General features: G+C 40.5%; 1 protein-coding gene across 4 annotated transcripts in view; it reads left to right on the forward strand.

Moving 5' to 3' along the window:
- Positions 1-23,828, forward strand: part of LOC308410389 (partitioning defective 3 homolog B-like) — a 238,090-nt gene that overhangs the window by 3,946 nt on the left and 210,316 nt on the right. For all 4 annotated transcript variants that reach the window (XM_080903688.1, XM_080903689.1, XM_080903690.1 and 1 more), the window contains exon 2: positions 10,483-10,584. In XM_080903688.1, coding sequence (XP_080759814.1) covers positions 10,483-10,584 — 102 coding nt within the window. The remainder of the gene's footprint in view (positions 1-10,482; positions 10,585-23,828) is intronic.

Consider the following 23,828-nt stretch of genomic DNA (forward strand, 5'->3'; position numbering starts at 1 on the left):
ATTATTATTTTGGGGGCTTTTATTAGTTTTTTTAGTGAAGAGAAGGAGAGTGGTGGAAGAGACGCTGCAAACGGCATTGGGTCAGAATCAAGCCTGGGTTGCTGCGATTGGTCTTGTGGTTGCCTCTTAAAACATAACCGTAATTTGTAAAACATAACCATTTTACAAATTTTATATTCAGTAGAGAGTGTGTAATATCACTCATCTTGGAGTTATACGTGAAAAAACAATATAGGCGCTTGTACACAGATAAGTGTAGGAGGGACATCCCTCCCCTTTGTCTCCAGTGAAACTAAGATTGTAGACTCACTTCTCACCTTTCCTGTAAATGCATAGTTTCACGAAATGAGTAAAGAAAAGCACAGAATGAAGGGCATTAGATAAAAAACACTGTGTGGAACCCGTACGTTATAATTACAGGAGCTGCTCGGTCATCGTGAACCATCTCATGAAGCTCCTGGTGCACAGACTTGGTGCTGATGATAATGCCAGATGACGTTTGAACACAGCTGATGGTTGAATATTTGGAAGGGGTGAAAACTCACAGACTGACTTGTTACAGTAACAGACTTGGAACTGCTGAGCTCTTTAAATGAGCCTGCTTTTGACTGATATTACACACCTGTGGCAACGGGACTGAAAACAACAGACATCTTATATTAAGAAGTGTGAACTGGTTCTTTTATCCCTATAGTGTAGATACATTGTTTATCATGTGTTTAGTGAATAGTTTCCCCCCTTTCTTTCTGGCCTGATCTGTTTGCTGCTTGTTGCCCACTTCCTGATTTCTGAGTTTTTTTTGCACCTAAATGTTTCTGAGCTTCAAATAAATTTTAATAATAGACAACAACAATCTGAGTAAATACAAAATGCAGTATTTAAACAATAACACACCTGCCCCGTGTGAAAAACTAATTTCCCCCCTAAACCTAATAACTGGTTGTGTCGCTCTTGGCAGGAGGACACACACTTATGTGTTTATGAGTCTTTCACATTGTTTTGGAGGAGTTCTGGTCCACTGTTCTTTACAGAATTGTTGTAATTCTGCTACTTTGGAGGGTTTTCCAGCATGAATGACCAGTTTGAGGTCACGCCAAAATATCTGAGTCTGATTGAAACCACTACAGAACAGCCCCTGACCATCACACCACCACCACCACCATGTTTTGACTGTTGCTCTGATGTTCTTTTTATGAAATGCAGTATGTAATGGGACTCAAACCTTCCAGAAAGTTCATCTTTTGTTCTCGTCAGTCCGCAGAATATTTTCCCAGAAGTCTTGTGGATCATCCAGATGTTTTTTTTTTGGCAGATGTGAGACGAGCCTTGGTGCTCTTTTTGGTCAGCATTGGTTTTCTCTTTGAACTCTCCAGTTTTGCCCAGTCTCTTTCTTATTGTTGAGTCATGAACTCTGACCTTGACTGAGGCAAGCGAGGCCTGCAGTTCTTGTTCTGGTTCTTCTGTGACCTACTGGGTCACATTGAGAGTGTTCTAACTTACTGCATATGCATCTGGTACACTAGCTGCACAGGGGCTCAGAGGAAAGCACTCCAAGGGATCATTAACACCGCCCAAAAGATCACTGGCTGCCCTCTCCCCACACTGGAAGTCCTACACAACGCCCACTGTTTTAAAAAGGCCCAAAACATCATAAAAGACACCTCACATCCTGGCCACTCCCTGTTCGAACTGTTGCCCTCAGGCAGACGGTACAGGGCAATCAGAGCAAGGACTAATAGACTCAAACACAGCTGTTATCCAACTGCAATAACACATCTGAATACTACAAAAAAATGTCCATCACGCCACTCTTGTGTTAATCTATGCACGGTCTGAAGCATGTGTGTGGGAATGTATGTGAATGTTTTACTGTTATATCTTATTAGTATTTTAAGTATTCTATCTATTTTATTTATTGAATTTTATTGTTTTATTTATATTTTGATATTGCTAGGGATGATGCAATGATCAGGGACCATTCTTAATTTCGTTGTTCTCATGACAATGACAATAAAGTTTCTGATTCTGATTCTGGGTGAGTCGTTGATGCGCTCTTTGAATAATGTTGGCAGGCCAGCCACTCCTGTGAAGCCTCGGACTGATCACAGCGATGACGCTGACTTAGTTTATCAGGCGTTTCTTTAGATTGTGTCACGATGTGTTGATTTTTGAGATCTATTTAAGTCATTTGTGGCAGTCATTTGTGCTGAAATTGAACTGTGGTTAATCACAGTTGATTTGGGAGAAATTATTTCCCGCACAGGACAGGGAGGTTTGGATAACTTTATTCCCTTAGGAAGTGAAATCAGCATTTAAAAAAAGGTGTTTTGTATTTACTCTGATTATCTTTGTGTAATATTAAAAATAGTTTGAGCTGAAACATTTAAGTGTGACAAATACGCAAAAAGAAAGAAAGGAATCAGGAGGGGGAACCGTACCCATTCTCATGATGGAGTCTCTTCTGTAAAATCAAGTGAGGTTTGATTATGTCTTTTTTTAAAAGTGCCAGTGTATGCCTAGTAAGTATTTTTACCATTCAAATAGTAACCATTTATTATAGTTAAAGCACTTTTCATAGGCTTAGCGCAGTGTGATGTGTCTGATCCTGGCAGTACTGGTTAGCTGTAGCACGCCTTTAGGACGCTCATGTAGATAAAGTGTATCTCATTTAGCTTTTAAGAGAAAAGCACAGATTAGTCAATTAGTCTGTAAGTTTTTATTGAGCAGATATCATTAGATTAACTGTTATCCACTTCACTCGATATATCAGTGATCTGAGAGCGCTGTGATCTTTAGTTATTTATCAGAGCAAACAAGCCTGCTGACAGCTGCAGCATAATATAGAGCTATCACTGTTGATGGATGATCATAGAGGGCTAGCACAAATTATGGAAGGGAAGCACCGAGCATGACTGTATCAAGTGAAAAAAATAGTGATATGCAGGGTTTTTGTAGAGCGTTGGCTGTGAGGAGATTAATAAACCATCTGAAGAAATCAGAACAAAAGCATTTGAAGATAGAAGAGGGAGGGATGAAGGCGGAGGTTGTTTTTTGTGGGGAGTTGCCAGAAAGTTATCAGCCTAATTGCCTTTGGCCAAACAGACACGTGTGCGACTGTGTGTTTATGAGTCCCAGTACAAGTGAAATGCAGGTGGTGTTGCCTGTATAATCCAGAAAAATGACACTCAGCATTCTGTAATCATGTCAGAGTTTCAAAATAAAAAGCAGATCCCCGCCATGGGAAAAGTACGTTTATTGTTTCGTTTATTAGAAACATAGGTTCCACGTTTGATGCCAATACGCACATCCTGCTCAGGAGAGACCAGTTTTCTTTAACTGAACAGCCTGAATGCATGAATGGGACTTTATCTAGAAAACACTGATATGACCTTTAGGGTAAACTTTACTGGAGACGGCGGCTTTATTTTGTCTCTCTAAACCCTCTGTAATATCTCCATTGCAATGGCCGAATTATGCGAATTGGTTTAAATAATGTCTGTGACATTGGGAAACATAATGAAACATTTTGAGTCCTCTAAATCCTTTCACCATTAGTCCAAACACTGATGCCGTGCTTCTCTTTCTGCTAATTATACCAGGGCAATAATGGGCGAGAGCAGGCTGTCCTTGTCCTACTAAAATAGAGACGGTGTTGGGACACTCGCATTTTGGAGGCCAAACAAATATAATGGACAACACTGACCGGCTTTTCATATCGAGAGAAGTTTTCTTTTTATTTTCTGAACAAAGTGAGCAAACGGCGAACAATGAAATTTAATCAGTATTATTTGAACCTTGGTATAATTTACAAAGAATAAAACAAACAAAAATATTAATAACTGTTCCTTTTATCTGTGGACCCCTGTGCGGTGTGTGGATAATAAAACATGATTGGACACTTCAAAGGTTCAGCGCTGTCACTGGGTTTTTTTGTCTTTTATATACCCTGCTCATCGTAGATTGATAGCAACAAATTCTTCTGGCACAACTTCACCAGCTTCACTTAAAGTAATAGGGAACAGCTTTATTAAGTGTTGCTGGAATCTTCACGTCATGTAAAATGAAGTAAACAGTTGAATTATAAATAATCTAACCAAAGCGAGCATGTGTAGTAATGGGGAAAAAGAAAAAAAAAAAGGTTAAAAGGTTAAGTCTATAACACTGAGGTCCTGGTGTTCTCTCTTTGCTTTTAAAGCCTGTACTGTCCTGCCAAGATCTGAATGGTTTTCTAAGGTCTTCCAAGTTAAGACTGCAGATGGCTGTGAGTCAGCAATGTAAAGGTTTCTAGCACAACCTGGCTCACTACCAGGGGGGCACGGAGGACAAGGAAGGGGAACAAAGTCTTCTAATATACAGAACAACTTTATTGGCTGACTGTATACAGTAATACAGTAATGTGGTAAACTAGTTCTACAAAGTAAAAGTTCTAAGGATATGGGTCTGGGAAAGCATTCAAAAGGATTTTCAAATTACTTGAACAACTTTAACTGAAGGGACACTTTGTACATGATGGTCTAGCAAATTCACTGTTAGCTGCAAACAGCATACGGACGTCTCTGAGCACTCAAAGCAGACATGAGTCTCCAAAAAAGGAGATCTGGATCTGCAGGAAACTTTGCAGCTGTTGGTGTCATAGCGGTTGGATGTAAAAGCAAACATCATTTTCAAAAACTGGACCTGCACCGGGTGTGTGTCAGAAATAAAAACGACTTATAGGTTGCAAATAAACGTGTAGGAGCAACAAACGCTCCTGTGCTTTTAAAACCAGTTTCAGGCTGACACGCTGAAACTAAAATAATACATGAACCGTTACTTGCTTGTCCAAATGTATAAAACATCAATAAATAAAACCACGTGACTGCACATATTTGGACTAAGATAAGAAATCTAAGGTATAGATGAAGCCAGATGATACATATGTTATGCTTTAAAAATGAAATCAGTCAGGTTTGTGGGCAGGTGGTGTTTTTACACTATACCTGTGTATACACTTGTGCATATGGATTTCCAGGTGGATGTGTATGGAAGGGTTCTCGTCAGTGTGGGTGTACAGTGTAGTTTCATTAGTCGGGACAGGAATGCTGATGAGGCGTGGCCAAACAAGCTGATAAAATCGTCCAAACATTCTGGCCCCATGCCACGGCACAGGCAATTATTTCTGAGGGCGAGGGAGAGGCCGGGAGGAGACACGCGCCTCCTCCTCTGTAGACAAACCACAGGAATGTGTTTATTGAGCCTGACTGTTTAGAACGGACTCGGAAAGGTTTGTTTGAACAAACTGTTCGAGTCGGTGTAAGCAAACCATGAATTTTTTGTTACAACGTGACAATAAATGTATCTTTGCTTAATTGGATGATTGAAAAGTGAGCTTGTGCCCATCTTAAGTGTGGGATGTTGCAGGGTCACAAGGCAGGTCGGGGGGTGATTCAGTTTAGATTGTTTTGCTTTTTCAGAATTAATTTCAGGATATTAGTCACTGCCTTTACAGAATTATCGATAATAAAATGATATAATACACACATACATTTCCTGCTTGACGTCTGATGATTTCAGACCTCTCTGTTCTGGATAAGGATCTAAACGTGGGCGAGTATTCAGCTGAAGCTGTGGTGTGGATGTCGCACTGCGTGACTCTTCAATCACACCTCTGTGGTTTATCGAGGTCCACTCATTTGCACGACCTTCAGTTTGAGAGCAGCGTGCATACCAAACTTGTTTGTTAAGCAGCAGACTAAAAAGGCGTACTGTTCAGAGATAAGAGTGGGAGCGATGGTACAGAGTGTTTTCACTCAGGAGGGAATTTACTCCAACCTATTAATCATTTCCACATCACGTCACGAGAATCAAATATCCTGCAAATATTACTGCATTAAGTGCTAATCCCCCTGATTTTTGGATTTGATCGGCGTGTTTACAACTCTTATCTTTAAACTTATATCTGCGAGTCTCTCCGGGTTTAGAAACCACTAGAGTTGGAGGGACAGGATTTGGTGCTGACACTTTATCAGATTAGACGAGTGTGCTCACGGCTTATCTCTCAGAATCTTCGTCTCTCGTCGGTACAGCCGTACGGATTGCCTACTGTAACAGAGAAACCCAAACAGGCGTTGATGTCCTCATAGCAGCAGCAGGTCGCCGAAGGAACGAGGCTGTTTTCACTGTGCGTGTCTCGTTGTGTTTCCAGGTTACAGGGTGTACGTGTTTCCCACTTTTTGTAGTGATTAGTCTGCCGATTAGTTTCGTGAACAATCAGTTGGATTTAAAAAGGTTCTGATCCACTGAATATGTAACAATGTAACTTGGAGAAAGACGGCATGGTGCGTGTCATCATGTGACCAGGAAACAATTTTACCTATTACTACTACTATTACTTACTGCGCAAGTCATTTCAGTCTCTTCAGAAACCACTGGAATGAGTTCGTGTATATAATTAGAATCAGCTGATTAATGTCAGATTTATGGTTGGGTGTATTTCATCTTCGACCTGATGTGGTACTTTCTCAGTACTTTACATGTTCTGAAATAATAAATTCTAATTTGCAAATAAGTCTTTACTTGTCAGGTTAAATATCATCTGACTCTAGTCACATGATTATTCGTTAATATTCAGTGTTAATGTGGCAGAAGATCTGCCTTTCCTGCACCTTTTCACAAAGTTTAACGATATTTGTCTTGGTACTGTTTGTGTAATCCTGCTGGCAAACAGACAAACTACACCGTAAATCTATTTGTGCACAGGATCTTTCCTTGCTCAAAGATTTAAAGACCGTGTTCAGTGAAAATCAAGTTATCAACCTTCGAAATGTCAATTTGCTGAATCCAAGTAGACACACGAGCAAAATAAGCTGTCAGACTAACCTTTTCTGCCTTGGTAGTAAAAATAGTTAGTAGGCGTTGGTGGGGCTATATTTAATATGAGCTAACTTGGCAGGTCAGGTGGTTGAGAACAAAGTTTAGCTACCAGAGCGGTGAGTGAGCGTTGGAACATTTGGAGGCTGGAGTTTGTTTAGGGCTTAATCGATGATAACTTTAAGACGATGGATTTGGGTTTTCAGCTGTAAGCGCTTCAAAATCCACCTGTGCTAGTTTGTTGTAATTTGATGAATGACTCGTTGAGCTTTAATAGATTAGTTACAATTAAAGGCTTCTGTGTGAATTGTAGTTGGGTGGTGTGGATCAGCCCACACACTGAGAGCAGGCCCGGCTTAGTTTTCTGATGTGAGGAAGTAGAATACAAGCTGAACTCATCACGCCTGTTTCCCGAGGTACGATTGCTTGTGTGGCGTCCCGCTGTTTGTGTGACGGTGACCGATTGAGGGCTGGACATTAGAACTAATAAACAAAATTTAAAGCGCAGGCAGTTACACAAACACGCGCACTCGGTGTGTGTCCTTGAGTTAACATTTTCCAAAGCCTTGATTGGCAGTGCTCAAGGGGAAAGAAGAAAATAAAACGGAGTATTTGAAAATCTATCTCATGCATCTGGACTGGGTCTCAGCCAAGTCATTGTTACAGCGGAGTCATACTATAAATTCCAGCTGGAAGGAAGAGAGGAAGAGTTACAGACAATAGAAGAGCATAAATGGTCTCAGTGTCAGAGGCTTGTGCAACAAAGATCGTTGAATAGCCACTGAAATGGCGAGTTTTGTAATTGTACGCGTTTGCACACATATCGTTTTTAATGATTACACAGTCAGATCAGTTGGACTGATACACTGACAGAAGGAAATGTTGCCCTTGCAGTGATACCCGTCGACACAATCTGATCTTGAAATCTTTCTAATGCGAGTTTTTGAAAAACATTACGAGCATCTGACCCTGAAAGAGTGATTTACTGGAGCACCACCCTGTAGTGTTTGGAGTCGCACCTTTCCTTAGGCTGCGTGTGATTTGTCTTGAGTATGTGTGTGCACGCTTGTGTGTTGTCTCAATATGTTGTTCAACAACCAGCTCTATGCAGTCAGCTGTCCAGTACAGTTTCAAAGTCATTAATCACAGGCCCAACACGGCGGAGAAAGGGAGCGAGGAGGGAGAGAGAATGGGCCCAGCTAGAGCTGTAATCTGTACAAGGCACCTCGGGGAAGACGTGAGAGATGTGTGCAGCAAAGAAACAAAGGTGAGGGCAAAGTTGAGGGAGAAGGGGAGTCGGAGAGCGAGGGCTTTATAAATGAGGAGTTGGTGTGCAGTAGATTCTTGTGGGTGTCCATCAAATAATTAGAATAATTTTAATTTATTACTATGTTAATGTGAAACTTATTGACCGCTGTGTGAAATTAAAGAGCCTCTCTCCATTGTTCTGTGTTTGAATTTGGAAAACTGAGGATTTTTATTATAGGAAGCAGATGGTCAACAGTGCCTTTCTAGTCTTTTTGACCAACGTGTGTTTCCAATACAAGCTACATTCATGTATCTGTGTTGTTATTAGGGCTGCCACGATTAGTCGACTAGTCACAATTACGTCGACTATCAAAATCGTCGACGACTGATTTAACAGTCGACGCGTCGTTTGAAGCTTTGTAAGATCACAAAGGACGCAGGAATAAGTGGCAGGATTTCAGAGTGTAATAACGGACTGAAACAGAAGATGGCAGCACTGCATGTACAAGGATGCCAGCTGCCGTTAAACCCCGAAGAAGAAGAAGCTGTGTCCCAGAATTCATAGCGCAGCCCAGCTCAATTTACAACAATGGCGGAAGCTAGTTAGTTTTAATGTTACTCTTATTATTCTTTCTGGGTCACAAAATAAACGTTTAACATATTTTCAGGCGAGAATGTAGCTGTGTAAACCTCAAATATCTGCTCAGTTTATCAAGACACCACATATTTTCAAAAGCGCTCCGACGTTTTCGGAGACGTCTGTTACCCACTAGCTCGATAGCTAGCCGGGAGCAAGGTCACTAGAGCCGTGAGAGCACCGGACTCCCGGCAAATCGTTTTCAAACCCACCGCCGTCTTTCGCTACTCAGGTTAAACATGATATATAAGTCACTAAGATAACTTAAAAATGTTATTGTTTGGCTTTTTTAAGTATTTATTTATTTATTTATTTATTTTTTATTTATTTTTATTTATTTATTTTTTCCTGGGTAAATCGGTTTGGCTGAGATTAAAGTTAGTTTTTACACAGCTGAATAAACGTCAAGCAGACAGCTGATTATCAGAAGTGTGAGATGCTGGAGAATTTACTCCGGTGTCCTTTTATATTTTAGATAGCAAGGAGTTTATTAAACTTCACCGAAACAATCTGCAGATTTCAGTAAAATTTAATAAACTATCATCTTGTCTTTATTTTTAGTTAGCACAGACCTTAAACACTTAAAGCTGTAAGCTAATGATAGTTATATAAGAGCAGATGCTGCTGGTGCAATAAACTGTACGTTTTATGTCCGATGGATGATGATCTGATTAGTCGACTAATCGCAAAAATAATCGGTGACTAGTCGACTATCAAAATAATGGTTTGTGGCAGCCCTAGGTGTTATGTATTATTGCCTACTGTGCTATTCATACACACACAAATTCACCACTGGTGTTTGAATTCAGTTCACTTTTATTTATATAACACCAAATGCACACATTCATGCACAGTGGACGAACCGGGATCATTTCCAATATTTAAAACATTTACTGTGAGAACTCTCAATTATTTGGAATCTTGAAGTTTCAGAAGTGATAAATATGTGAGAAATAAAAAGCATTACGATAAAAATATCAAAAAAATTGCAATTTAGAAATGAATTTGGAATAAATGCATAATTATGATTTAGAGAGAACAAAAAACACATTTTTTACAAATGTAAAAAAGATGAACATTTTCAGTGCAGTAATAGTGCAAGAAAGATAAAGTTGGTTTAATAAAAAGTAAATTTAATACAAATGCACTGGGAACAGAGAAGGCTTCAGTTTTCCGAGACTTGGTTTTGGACCTTGGAAACTGAACGCTGCTTCTCCATCTTTAGTTTTGACTGCGTGGGCGTCAATATGACCTTCCTCTGAAGATGGACGAGGAAGATCTCTCTTCTGGATTGACAAGAGAGAAGATTCATCCTAACTTCTGCAGTACAGAGGGCACAACCTGTAACATCTCAGTAATTCAGCTGCGGTTTAATATCAGATTTTGGCAGCCGTCCTGAAACAACTAAAGAAAAACATCCCTAAAGAAACGTAAGAATGCAACACTGATGAACTCCACATCATTTCTGTGCTCTGTGATGTGTAATTTAACAGCAGTCCGTATCCTTCAGACTGAAGTGTGACTATTTTAGGATTCTGACAGAAAATGTTGGATAGTTTTCCAGCCTGTTGTGGTTAACAGTCCGACAATACCACGACTGAGACTCTGTCTGTGATAACTGATGTCATTCCTGATGGGGCAAAACAAAAAAAGTGTTCTGTTAGAAATGTGTGCAGGTGTTAAAAAACAATTGTAGGTAAATTGATCATGTGGTGACAAGTCACTGATTTTTGTGTCCTTTGTTGTAGGAAGGAGATTTCTTCATTCGGACGCACCATGTTGAATACTGTGACGGGGGGATTCTAGACCCCGACGACATACTCAGTGATCTGGTGGAAGACAAAGACAAGGTAAGTACATCCTCTGCAGAATATATTCTATTGTTTCTGTTTAAGTATGATTATGGGATTATACAGATTGGTGTATGTTTTTATGGAACAGCTGACTGGTTTGAGTTTTTTATTTGATTTTAACCAAAAACCAGAAACCCTGCTTCTTAATTAATAACTCTGAAAACAATATGTGTTAGTTAGTTTTAACTGGAATAGCCTGTTTCCTGACTGACCAGCACAGCAGATTACACTGGCATGTGCAACTGACCACCCCAGACACGCACCAGGCAGCTATTGTTCTGTGCACAGTTACAAAATCACAGTATTTACTTTGGCTCATAAATATTTGCCACAATTTTTGTATATCTGCTTCTGTACACCACCACTGTGCATTTAAAAATAAAATCCAATGTAATGCTATACTTCTTCTCTTGAGCTTCTCTCCACGCCTTCAGTTGCTGCTGTGAATTCAGTTTTCCCTTCAGGAACTAAAAAGTCTGCTCGGTCAGGTCCAGATCAGGTGGTCTTGTGTCATTTCACTGCCTTCAGAAACTCTTGGGTGTCGTTTGCTTTGGGCTCTCATCCATTTGCACTGTGAAGCGCTGTGCGATCAGCTGTGTCTATCAGCAGTCAAACATTAATAACACTAGTGGCACAGTTGCACTGGCAGGCCATAACAAACGATTTTGCAGGATTGCACAGGCTGGTTTTAAATGTTTTCTGCCAAAGTCTGGCTTTCTTCTTGTTGTGTGTAACCAGTGGTTTGCACTTTGTGTTAAACTGTCTCTATTTCCATTCATGAAGGTGCCTCTTGAATACAGACTGCCACCTCATTGAGAGTATTCTTGACTTGGTTAGAGGTCGGTAAAGGCTTTTTCTTTCATAAAGGAAGCCTTCTGAAATCATCATCCACCTTAGTTGTGGTAATCTGGCCTCACCATAAAACTGCATCAGTAAACTGTCGAATCACTTTTAACCCTCTGAAACGAGCAGTTTCAAAACAGTTAATACTTTTATACCTGAAAGTCTGCACCGCAATTTGTTTTTTGGAAATGTACAGAGGTGTCATTGTCCAACCTGCCTTTGGGTCGACCGTCTGTATCCCTAAAGCTATAGGACACACTTTGGTTTGCGCAGTGCAACAGTGCATGACAGTCCTGTGTATTTCTCTTCGCTCTTTGGTTTGATGCTAGCTCACACGGAGAGCGAGCGTGTGCCAAATGCAAAAGCAAGTAAAAGAATGCTGACTGCAGTTGATACAACAGTTTCATGCTGATTACGCAGAGAAGTGAGCACATGATACTGTGTGTCTGCTCAAAAGTGTTACAAAGGCTGAAGTAGAGATCTTTGTCTGGTATATTGTGTGCCATTGTATGTGTGTGCAGAGTATTGAGCTGCAGTGGCATATAAGCCACTCCCTTGATACAATAATGCCTCTTAAGCAAAACTCAGAGGTAAAGGTTTTAACTCGCCTTCAGCGTCAGGCAGCATCATTAGTAATTCACGTTTGGAGACTTGAGGCAAACGTAATCCATATATTCCTGTTTATTCTTATTTTTCCCCTGAAGAATGTCATTTGTCATTTAACCCCTTTGGAAACTGAAGTTTTTCATACTTTTTTAAAAGATCTGGCATTATACAATGTGATCAGTCCCATCCCCTAGAGTAAGGGCTGTTTGATGATTGCTCGGAGCCTTAAATGAATCCGGAGCCCTTCTCTTGGTGGCTCCGCACATTAAAACAGTGTCAACATGTTTTAATGAGCTTGTGTCCTATGGATAACTGAATTTTTCATTTAGGTCACTGCTAAAAAAGTTGAAGAACCTGCTGGCTAGAAATTGTACAGATACAGTGTGTTTCCCTGTCCTTGGATCATACTGTATGCCTTTAAGCACGTATAAATACTGCAGGATTTGTTGGAAATTCACTGAACTAATTAAGAACAAAGTTGCTGTAGTTAGCAATTTCTCTCGAGGCTGTAAGAATCTGTGGGAAGAACTGCTGTTTGTTAAGACTCGGGCCTTTGTGCCTCTGTTCATGTCAAAATAATCACTTATTTTACATTTAAAAGGATAGTTTTGTTTTTGAGAATCTAGCTAAAGGTTTTTGGCTTGATTGGTCAGTGTGCATGCCGACAGCTTTGGTGCATGGTTACGTGCATGAAGTGGCCCAAGACTGACCTGAAGAAATGTTACTTGTGACTAGAGCAGGGCGATATGGCCAAAAATATTTATCACGATATATATTTGAAAATTTGCGATAACGATATAACCGACGATATAATTGATGCGAGACAAAATACAACTCCACAACATTACTAGCGCAAAAAGACAACCTTCCATTTATTTTCACTTAAACAAGAAGCTGGTTTTTATGTACATTAAAGCTTTATAAAAATGTAACAGTGCAAATGCAAATTCCTTGCTGAAAGTTTAACCAAAAGGCATTTCCAGTAGAAATGGGCTGACATATCCTGAGCATAACCATGTATAATATCCACTGAAGTTAAAAAGAGGTGCTTTGCAACATTAAACTGCAGTGTGCAGTATGTATTTTTCGCACCATAAGGTGCACGGGATTATAAGGCACATTAAGCGAAACAAAGCAGTCAGATAAATCAAACTTTATTAAACTCATTCTTCTTGCTTCCTCCACTTCTGTACCATTGATTCATTAATGTTGAATTCTCTGGCAGCTGCTCTATTCCCATGTTGTTGCAGTATATTAATGACTAACCTCGTATTGTGGATGGATTATCTCAGTTGTTCTCCTGACTGAAGTTTGGTCCGTTTACAGCATCCTGCCATGCGATTGCATTTGTCTCTAACCATGAAGAACCTTCACGTTAACTTTTATAAGTGGAAAAGTGTTAGTGTTCGTCCTCCAGCTTCACTGTTTATGTTATGCTAACATAGCTGTGTCGCTAGCGATCACGTAGCACATCATTATATACCAGCTAGCCCAACTTCAGTAACCCTGCAAACGTCACTGCTGTTTAGTTTCCTGTCTTCATTTATGTTGGAAGTGATAGCAGAGCTGTACGTTTGATTTTTTTTTTCAGAAATCTCTCCGTCAGAACATGCTATATCATGCTTAGGTAACTAGCGAAACTAGCGAGCTAACTTCCGCTAGCTTCCTGCTAACTTCTAACTCCGTTAAATGTAATAACTTTTGTTTTCATGGATGCCTGGAAGTTAAACTTTATAGTTACACCTGGTAAAGCAGCAATGCTGATCGTTTTATTAAAGATGAAAGAATTTAGACAGTTTTTAACTCTAAGTGATGCTGCAGTGTTGTTTGACCTGAAGCATACGGAGTTTAGGACCCAGATTACTCCCAGATTTAAGGGCATCTTAGTCCGACAAATATGACAATAACAACGGCCGCTTGCATGTTCTGCAAAAAAATGTGCTTTGTTGTGTATCTGACGGACAAACACCAAACCAGTTCCACATCACTGAAGTTGCACCATTTTTACAAACCAATTCTGGTTCATCTGTTTCACTCAACAATCGGCCATGTGCGTATGAAAACAAAGGCACTGCGCATGCGCGTTTTACTCCCATTCTATCGCGATATTTCATTTTCCTATCGTTGCCTAACATTATACCGGTATTACCGTGAACGGTATAATATGGCCCAGCCCTACTTGTGACTGTGTCTGTTGCTAAGAATTGATATTCACACATGACATTTTAGAATTTCATAAAGCCTGGATTGTTCCTCCACGCTGAGTGAAACGTCGTGATGAGCTCTTGTGTGAAAACTGTGCAGTTACATGACACACAGAGCCGCAGCGCACGGCCGCATGACTCAATGACAGGAGCAATAAAAGAGTCCGGAAAGCAGCAACTGACCGAGAAGATTATTGTTCTGAGAGCCTGTTGCCATGGTTTTGGTGAGATTTGCAGAGCATCATGCACTGGTCCTGCTTTTGGCTGCTTGTTTGTGATGCTTAATGTGCCGGTGTCACAGTGTAGAGTTTCTGCGAAGATTAGTTCCTCTACGTTAGAAACAGTTGTGATGGTGTGTCTTTGATTTTGTCTGGACTTTAGCGCCCGAGACTGAATTATTTGGCATTTTTTGTTTTGTTTAGATTTTTTTTTCTTTCACGTGTTTAGCCTTTTTGCGTTGACTTGTAACATTAAGATCTTTGAATTCTGTTTCCTGAGAGAGCTCAGGGTTACAGCAGTTTCAGTGTTGTCTTTCATTCTGCAGTTAGAGAGAAGCATTGAGTTAATGTTTGATATCAAAATGTGAGTGGAAGGGAAATGATTAGATAAGTGTTTAATCATTTGAATAGCAAGTTGGAGCGAGTCGAGCAGGTTTCTGTGTCAGAGCTGGACTTTTAATGACTGAAAGTAAATGAATGTCTTGGTGACGGCGGTCCCTAAAGATGCACAATACATCTGACGACTGCTGTATTTTTATTCAGCTTTTCCCTCGATGCTCTCTTCTCTCATATTCGCTCAAATAGGATAGCGACGCTTGTAGGTAACAGACTTCGAATGCAGTCAAACTGCCAAAGACATATTTTAGGGCATCAAATACGACAGCGAAACGCATCGAAACGTAAAGTATTAATTTGCGCGATTTCTAGAAAATATATATATTTCAGAGCTGGGATGAAAACATTGCAAAACACTAATGCCCCCAAAAGGCACATACACACAGACACACAAACAAATAAACTGTACAGAATCATACTCGGCGATACACACTCCTGAGCACCAGAGATTGCATATGAAATGAAAGTGTGAGATATTCATTGGATTCTGAAGCGAGGCTGTCATAGTATTACTGAGCTGAGATGAATAAATGGCTCCTAATCCCAGATGAGTGTTTTACTGTAGGCAGACTCAGACTGCCTGGCTTTAGGTTTAAAACCACAAAGAAAATAAAAGATATTTGAGGTCCGCTGAAGAAAGAGGTCAGGAGTACAGTTTTAAAAAAAGTGGCTGAAATATACTCAGATACTGTTTCCCTCCGTAAATTGCCACCGTATTGTGATCGCAAACGCCTCCGCCGCAGTGATGGCGTCAGGGGTTGATGAATCTGGCTGTAGGATTATGGAGCGTCACCTCTGTGGTGAGAAAGGAGCCTAAGCGAGTGTTTGTGGTCAAGAGGAACTCTCTAGATGTGGTCAGGCTCGCCTCAGCGCACAGCCTTTGACCTGAAACCAGTCTCGCAGAGAGAGCCTGGACTCTGCACCACTCTGCGCTTGGCCCAGTGAGATGTTGGGGTGTTCCCAGCAGATGAAAAGGTTCCTTCTCTGCAGCTGTAGGTTAGGGAACAAGTCCTGGCTGTCGCTTGTGCTCACGTGCTGAGTGACGGTTAAATGGTTAAATGGATCCTGCCTGTTTGGAGTCTCAGGGTGGGGTGTTTGAAGGTGCCTTTACTGTGGGCTCCAGCGTCCTGGATGCTGGACAGACCTGGCGTACCCAAACTTGTGGCGTGTGTATGTTTGGAGGCCCCAGTTTGTGAGATCTTTAATTTCCACATCCAGCTCAGCTTTGAAAGCGTTCTACACTTTACTGCCACGTTAGACACCAACCACCATGCGGCCACAGAAATCTCTGAACCAGGAAGTGGACAGAAGAGGTGAAGGGAGCTGGGAACTGAAGGAGTTGAGCTTGTTTGGCTTGTGGGACTGTCACTCGAACCTCACATTCAAGAAAAAAAGTTTCTCTCTGTGAGGACTTTGGATCCTGTTAGTCTCACAGGATTTTTATGTAAAATAGAAGCTGAGTTAAAAAAAAACACTAAAATTTAAAGTTGGCACATCTGTCCAGCTTTTAAGGCTCAGTCTGCTAGCATGCTGCAACTGAGTGTAATTCATTTAGCATTATTTTCCTCCCAATCCAGGTATCTGGAAATAAAACGCCTGACGGTATTCACCTGGCTTAATTAGGTGTAGTGAACCATCACAGTTTTATGACAAAACAAACACCGTATACGAAACATTGTAGGAAGAATATAGAGTCTGTCTAATTTAGAAAAGGAAACTCAGCCTACAAGTTAATGCTGCTGCTGTGTTTGGATACAGATGACACGTTATCTTTGCATTAACATAGAAAATATTTTACTGTTGTATTTTTTCATTATTCTACAGCTTGATAGGGAACAGTCTCGTTTACACGGCGCTCCCCCAGGATCCACCTCTTAGGAAAATTATACTATACCAGATAAAATAAATGATGTGGGCTGTTGTGCATTGTTGGTAAATGCACCTTTAGTCCCCCATCCAACACCCTCTCACTCCAGCCTTTTTTCTCCATTACCCTAATGCCTCCCCTGCACGTTGTTTTTCAAGCACACTCACAGCTTTGTGCCAAAGGAAATGAAAAGTAAGCAGAAAATATGGATTCCCATCAGCATTTTCTATGTTGCTGGAAGTGTAATTCCTAATGTATTTTTTCCATCTCGGAGGTATGCAGAAACAGTCTTACATGGCCTAGGGTGTGTTTAAAAGGTTAGCTGGTAATGGATGGATGGGGGAGAAACACTGTTGCCTCATATGATATTGATGTTTGTTCTGGGACATTAATGTCACGTACACGTGGTGAATGCACACAGACTCTACATTTAGCTTCCCTGACAAATAAGATTTAAGATCAGAGAAACCACTCCCCACACCCTGAAACACACATCCTATCATGCTTATTATTGTGTCTTTTGTAATGGATCCCCATTCAAACCCCCTCATGAGCGTGTACCCTTTTACCCTATCAAAACAGAAAGGAGGATATTTATTACATAGACGACTAGCACTCTAAATATCTGCAGATGTTATAACACAGCATGTCGTATAATTTTGCAAGCTGATAAATCGACTGCTCGCGTTCATAACATATGCACATATATGAAGGGCGCTCGGTTAATATATGTTGACTGTCAGTGTAGACTGATATATGTGTCAGCGTACTGCAATTTACCAATGAGGCCGTAGCCTCATCAACCAGCAGCCAGACTGAGAGTTATATTTGATATCTGAGGTCCTAAGGAAAGAAGAGGTTTATGGCCATTCCACCCTTCTCAAGGACTGCGGGATACACCTGTCAATGCTCACACAAGACAACTCACCAGTGATCACTATATAATGGTGAATGTCTGGCTGCATAAAGAAAATGACATCTGAGTCATCTATAGTGGACAGGAAGGACATTTTATGACTCGTATAACCTTTTGAAGGACTAAGAAGAGCAAATATGCACACAACCTAAAGACATATGGACACAGCCTGGCATTAATCTGTATTTAGCACTTCTAGATGAACCGTTATACTAGGGGTGGGCAATATAAACGATATACGATAGAAATGATATAAATTTGGCCAACGATAGAGATTTTGACTATACCGCTCTATCGCGATAGCGCATGTTGATGATGTCATCAAGCTGCGCCTGTTTTGATCGAAAGCATCACAGCGGCTACAACCATTATCATCTGCAAATTATGGCGGGCGACAGTCATAGCAAAGAGATGAAGCACTTTTGAAATATGGGGAAAGCCAAAAACTGCGCTTCCTCCACTTCCGTAACATTGATTCATTAATGTTGAATTCTCTCGTAGCTGCTCTGTTCCCATGTTCCATCCATCCATCCATCCTCATCCGCTTTGTCCGGGGCCGGGTCGCGGGGGCAGCAGCCTAAGCAAAGAGCCACAAAGGCAAAAGGCAAAGTGCCACTTCTGCCTAATATCAGCTCCTTGTGGCCCCATCATTTTTTTTTTACTTTATTTACCACCCCCCTTCTCCCCTTTCCACCCACAGATCACTAATGCACACACAGTTCTCCCACCCCCTCCAAAATTTATTTATTTGTGGCTTTGTTCCCATGTTGTTGCAGTATATTAATGACTAACCTCATATTGTAGATGAATGATCTCAGTTGTTCTCCTGACTGAAGTTTGGCCCGTGTAGCATCCTGCTATGCGATTGCATTTGTCCCTGACCACCAGAATCCGTCACGTTAACTTTTATCGAGTGGAAAAAAGTTGGCGTGCTAATGTTATGCTAACATAGCTGTGTCGCTAGCGATCACGTAGCACAACATTCATTATATACCAGGTAGTCCAACTTTAGTAACCCTGCAAACGTCACTGCTGTTTAGTTTTCTGTCTTCATTTATGTTGGAAGTGATAACAGACCTGTACGTTTGAATTAGTTTCAAAAATCTCTCAGTCAGAACATGGTATGTCATGTTTAGGTGGAAACTAGCGAGCTAACTTCCTGTTAACTTCTAACTCCGTTAAATTTAATAAATTCTGTTTTCATGGATGCCTGGATGTTAAACTTAATTGTTACACCTGCTAAAGCAGCAACGCCGATCATCTTATTAAAGATGAAAGAATTTAGACCGTTTTTAACTCTCAGTGTTCGTTTGACTTTGGGACCTGAAGCAGCCATAATGCTCTGACAATCCATCAAAACATTTTTTAACAATTCAATTCAATTCAATTTTATTTATATAGCGCCAAATCACAACAAAAGTCGCCTCAAGGCGCTTCACTTTAACAGATTTCTGCACTCCAAAATCGGTTTGAGGTCAGTAAGCACAACCAGAATTCATACATAAGGCACACTCGATTTTTGAGAAAATTAAAGGATTTTAAGTGCGCCTTATAGTGCGGAAAATACGTTATACAGAAGAAAAGAATATATCGCGATATATATATATATTTACCGCACATGCTTCAAATTATATCGCGATATGGATTTTAGGCCATATCGCCCAGCCCTACGTTGTACCACGATGTGGACCAGCTGGAGTCAGTTAAAGCTGGAGGCTTGCTTTCCAGTTTGGCGCTACAGTGTCGTCATGCTGGATGACAAAGACTTAGACCTGTAAACAAGTTGCATTCATTGTTTGAAGGTCATGTTATATAAAAGTATCCATCTCATGTTAGCACATAGAAATGAGAGGAGCGGATACAGGCTAAGGATTCACTTGGCTTCATCATGCTAAACCTCTTTTCTGTTGTATTTTATATATACTGATTTAGTATAGCTAGAAAGATAATTAAATTTTTCAGAATAAACTGTGTTATTTCCTGAGGACTTTAAATGATTAGGCTGTAAAAAAACATAAAAATGGTGCCCAGTAAATGACACTTGTGCAGTGTCTAAAAGCAATAATCGGCAATGCTTTCTTTAGAGGAAGGTCAATATTATTCTCACCAATGGCGTGTCCAGCGGGGTGGCCTGGGGGGGCACAGGCCACCCCCCAAACCAGACTGGCCACCCCAGGTGCCACCCCAAAGGCAAAACAATAAAATTCAATCAAATATCAATGTTTTCACGGTGACGCTCAGATATCCGAGTGTAAGTGAATGCAGCATCGCTTCTGCGCTATGCGCATCACGTTAGCAAAGGTAGGAGAGCCAAGCCCGAAAGATGGCCAAGATGGCACTGCAGGAAACAATTTTTCGGTGAAAGAAAATGAGGACAGAATAAATGTCCCGGTAAGTAATATCAAGTTTGTTGAGTTTAGTAAACTTCGGTGAAATTAGAATACCAAGGAAAAAAATAACACTTAAAGAATTATTGCAGCTGTGGAATATTTCAGACAGTATGCTACTGAGGGCAGCTAACATAAGAGTTATGCGTTATAAGATATAATCTAAGTCGTAACATTGCTGTATGGAGCTGCAGATTTGGTTGCAGGTTAACATAGCTGGACTGGCCATCGGGCATACCGGGCATATCCCCAGTGACTTATTTTTTATTTTTTTTGTAATGGCCAGATGCAGGTCGATGTGTAGAAATAACTCCGTTGTTTGGTGGTGGCTATGACGGGGGCTTCCACAGAGGCAACAGGTGGATGAGGGAAGGGGAGGCAGGAGGAGAGACCCGAGGCAGCCACCGGTCCGAGTGTCAGGTGAACTGAACTTCAGGTAAGAAGTTATGACCTGCAGTCTATCTGGGTCATATATAAACCAAGTTTAGGTGGAGTTTATTTTCACGTTGCTGACTTTTTACTGTCAGTTGCAATAACTCATACTGCGTTCTAGCCAGTTTGACGGAGTTTTTATACAGCTGGGTGGGTGCTATGATGTTACTGATAGTGAACTTTATTTTATTCATAAGGTTAGTAGAGTTGCCAACGGCTCCTTAAAAAAATGGAATGGTCCCTCATTCAGAGAAAATATTACGCGTTTCGTATTGAGCTGAGAAGAGACGCAGTTTGTCCCGGACTTTAGCTAGAATGGAAAAAAGACACAAAGCTGGATTTATTCTGTCTTTATGCTGCACAGCTGCCTCTTCTCTCATTCTCTCACCCTCCCTCTCCTGTTGCTACTTCAATCATGAAACTGATCAATGATCAGCTGATCGGCTTTTCTCTCTTGTTTGTTTATCGCCCACTTTGCGCCAGAAAGAGGAAACCAGCAGATATTGCGCTAAACAACAGCAGCACGTTTAAGCTTGATCAGCTGTTGTTAGAATGTATTTAATATTAATTTCTAGTATCAGCTGATGTTTGCTGGAGCCACAGCTGTAAAGCTGCTGGTCATGATGTCTGTTTAGATATGTGGTGAGAGGGAAACATGAAGATGAAACCAGGAGATGTCCTTACTGAACCATCAGAGCTGAACAGGTGATGGAGAAACAGGTTTACCTTTTAGGTGACATGAATGAGTTGAAGTTATCAACTGTTTCTGAGAGATAAATAACACCAGGATCCTTTTTTATGTAGCTGACAGCTGGTAACTGTGCAGGGGCGGGTCTAGCAAAGTTTTGCCAGGGGGCCAGGTAGGGAATTAACAGGGAAAGGTGGGCACAAAGAAATACTTTTCTTTCTTATTCTCATTTAAAATACCTAGTTTTTATTAAATAATTATCTAAATCTTACAACCAAAGTTTTTATCTGACGTAAAATGTATAGAAATCATACATATACCAACAAGACTGTACATCACTGTCACAACAGGGTTTGTTTTCAGTCAGTCTTTATGGCTTTACTACCTGGTGGGTCGGTCTGTAGTAAAAATGCCCAATTTTTTTGTCCCAGTCCAGCCCTGCAGGTTAATACTGGCAGTGTCACCATGCCAGCTGACTGTATTTTATCATCAGCCAGTGTTGTTCTTTATCAATATTACCAAAGTTTACCATAAGGCAGCATAGAAAGTATTTACTTGCTTTCAGGTTTTATTCAAATGTTAGTCTTTTCATTTGTTTCCACACTTTTTTCCTGTTTCAAAATCAAACACCAGTTTGTGAGAAGATTATCTTCTTTTTTTAACAGGCAGATAAAGTTTTGCATTGGCATTGGCTAATTTGTCAATTGTTTGTTACAAATGTTCGTATTTTAATTTTCAAAAATGTTTTTGCCCAAAACATATGTGCACTATATGTCAGTAAAAATACTATGCAAATATTGCTGTCCTTGAATGCTGAGTAAACACTGACAAAGCACTGATTGTATCTCTTGTACTTTATCAACGCAGTATCTAAAAACTTTGCACCGTAGTGGTTAAAATCTCATTCTAATAAGAGTTAAAAGTGTATTTGGTTATTAGGTTTATAGGATTATTGAATTATGGTTAAGGGTTGGTAGAAATTTTTTTTTAAACATTATCTGCCAATTAAATCTGCCACCCTTCTCCAAATCTGTGCCCCTACCTGGCCCCCCCAACAAAAATTTTCTAGACACGCCACTGATTCTCACCAGCAGCCAGTTTATGTGGGGGGCTGAGGGGGCAAAGGTTGCTTAAGCACTGTTTTTGTGTGTGTAGTTGGCCTTTTAGTTCATTCACTTAACCTTCGAAAGCTGACATCAGACTTGGACAGAGAAATATATTTGAACTCGGCTTTCCTCACAGATGTGTTGATAAATATGATTAGGATGGGCTGGAAGTGATAGAAGAAAGGTCCACTTTAGCTTTAACACTTCATCCAGTTCAGTAGGTCTAATGATATTCCACATATCCAAGATCATTTGTGAGATGCTAGGTGTGGTACCAGTACAGATACCTTTACCAGATATATATTAGAAATGTGTTTTCACTAGTTAAGAACATCTAACCAATCTATAATCAAAGCAAATGTCAATGTGAAACACATTTGTTGAGTAGAAAAGGCTTTCATTAGACGACCTGGGGTCAAGCCCGGCAGCCCTGCTGGCTCGAGATAACAGAGCAGCCACTCGCAGACCAAATCTGATGAGCAATATCTCTCTGCTGTAAATGGAGGCTTTTTAGAGAAGGGCACAGAGAGGTGACCCTTGAAACCCAGATGCTGAATATCCTAAAAAGTAAAACTGGTCTTAAAACCAGAACAAATAAATCACAGAAATGGGGAATTAATTCTTCAATAAATTCAAATTAAAAGTTAGTGGAGAAACAATTCCTGCAAGACTTCCTGCTGCTGGCATAGTTACAAAAATCATCATTAATTAGTGCCTAACACAATAATAATGGGATCATTAAGCTGAAGACAGAGGTGCAATGTGAACAATGAGGTTTGTTGCACGTCTGTCTGCTTGTTTTAAGCATCAAGTTTTTGTTGCGGTGTATGGGATTAAAAGGCTGTCTGGACTGCGTCAGCGTCCGCCCACACAAATAACCGCTTCTCACTGTGTCATATCACACTGCACATTTTTTAAATCCCTCTCAAGTCTGTTTTGATCGGGGTCACGGTTTAATTAATGTTGACACGTCGACCAACACGACACGCAAAGAGAAATTCACAAAACTACCTTAACGACACTATTCCAGGCAAATGCTGCCAGACTGTCTGGTGTCTATTGTCTTCATTATCTTGTCACAGCAGCACAAGCAGCTATGAATAATCACATTGCAACTACATCATCTTTACCAATCAATGCTTTAACTGTGGCTTTGTCTGTGATTTCAGAAAATGGGGCTGGAAGCCATTTCTGTCAGCACGTGTATATACTGCAAAGTCTTAATGTTCATGTCGTTTCTGATGAAAACTGTAGAGGAGGATTACAGGGCATTATGCATAATAACCTTTCCAGCAGGGTCATAATTGCCTTATTCTAACTGGCTTGTGTTTTCTTCCTCAAAATGAAAGAGCTAAGCTGACGAGAAGGGGGAAAAGGAGGAGGGGAAAGGGAAAAGAGGGGGAGGCGTGTGCAGCAGTGGGAAAGCTGGTGACGGGTTAATGAAGAAGAAAGTCAAACCTGAAATGGTTTTCTACGTACAGATCTTTGTAAATGTAAATTACAAATAATAACAACAGCTATTAAACATAAACCTCTGAGTCCATCTGATTATCCAGATCGCCTACAATTATTTATCCT

This window comes from Rhamphochromis sp. 'chilingali', assembly GCF_963969265.1.
Source record: "Rhamphochromis sp. 'chilingali' genome assembly, chromosome: 14".
Taxonomy (NCBI): Eukaryota; Metazoa; Chordata; class Actinopteri; order Cichliformes; family Cichlidae; genus Rhamphochromis; species Rhamphochromis sp. 'chilingali'.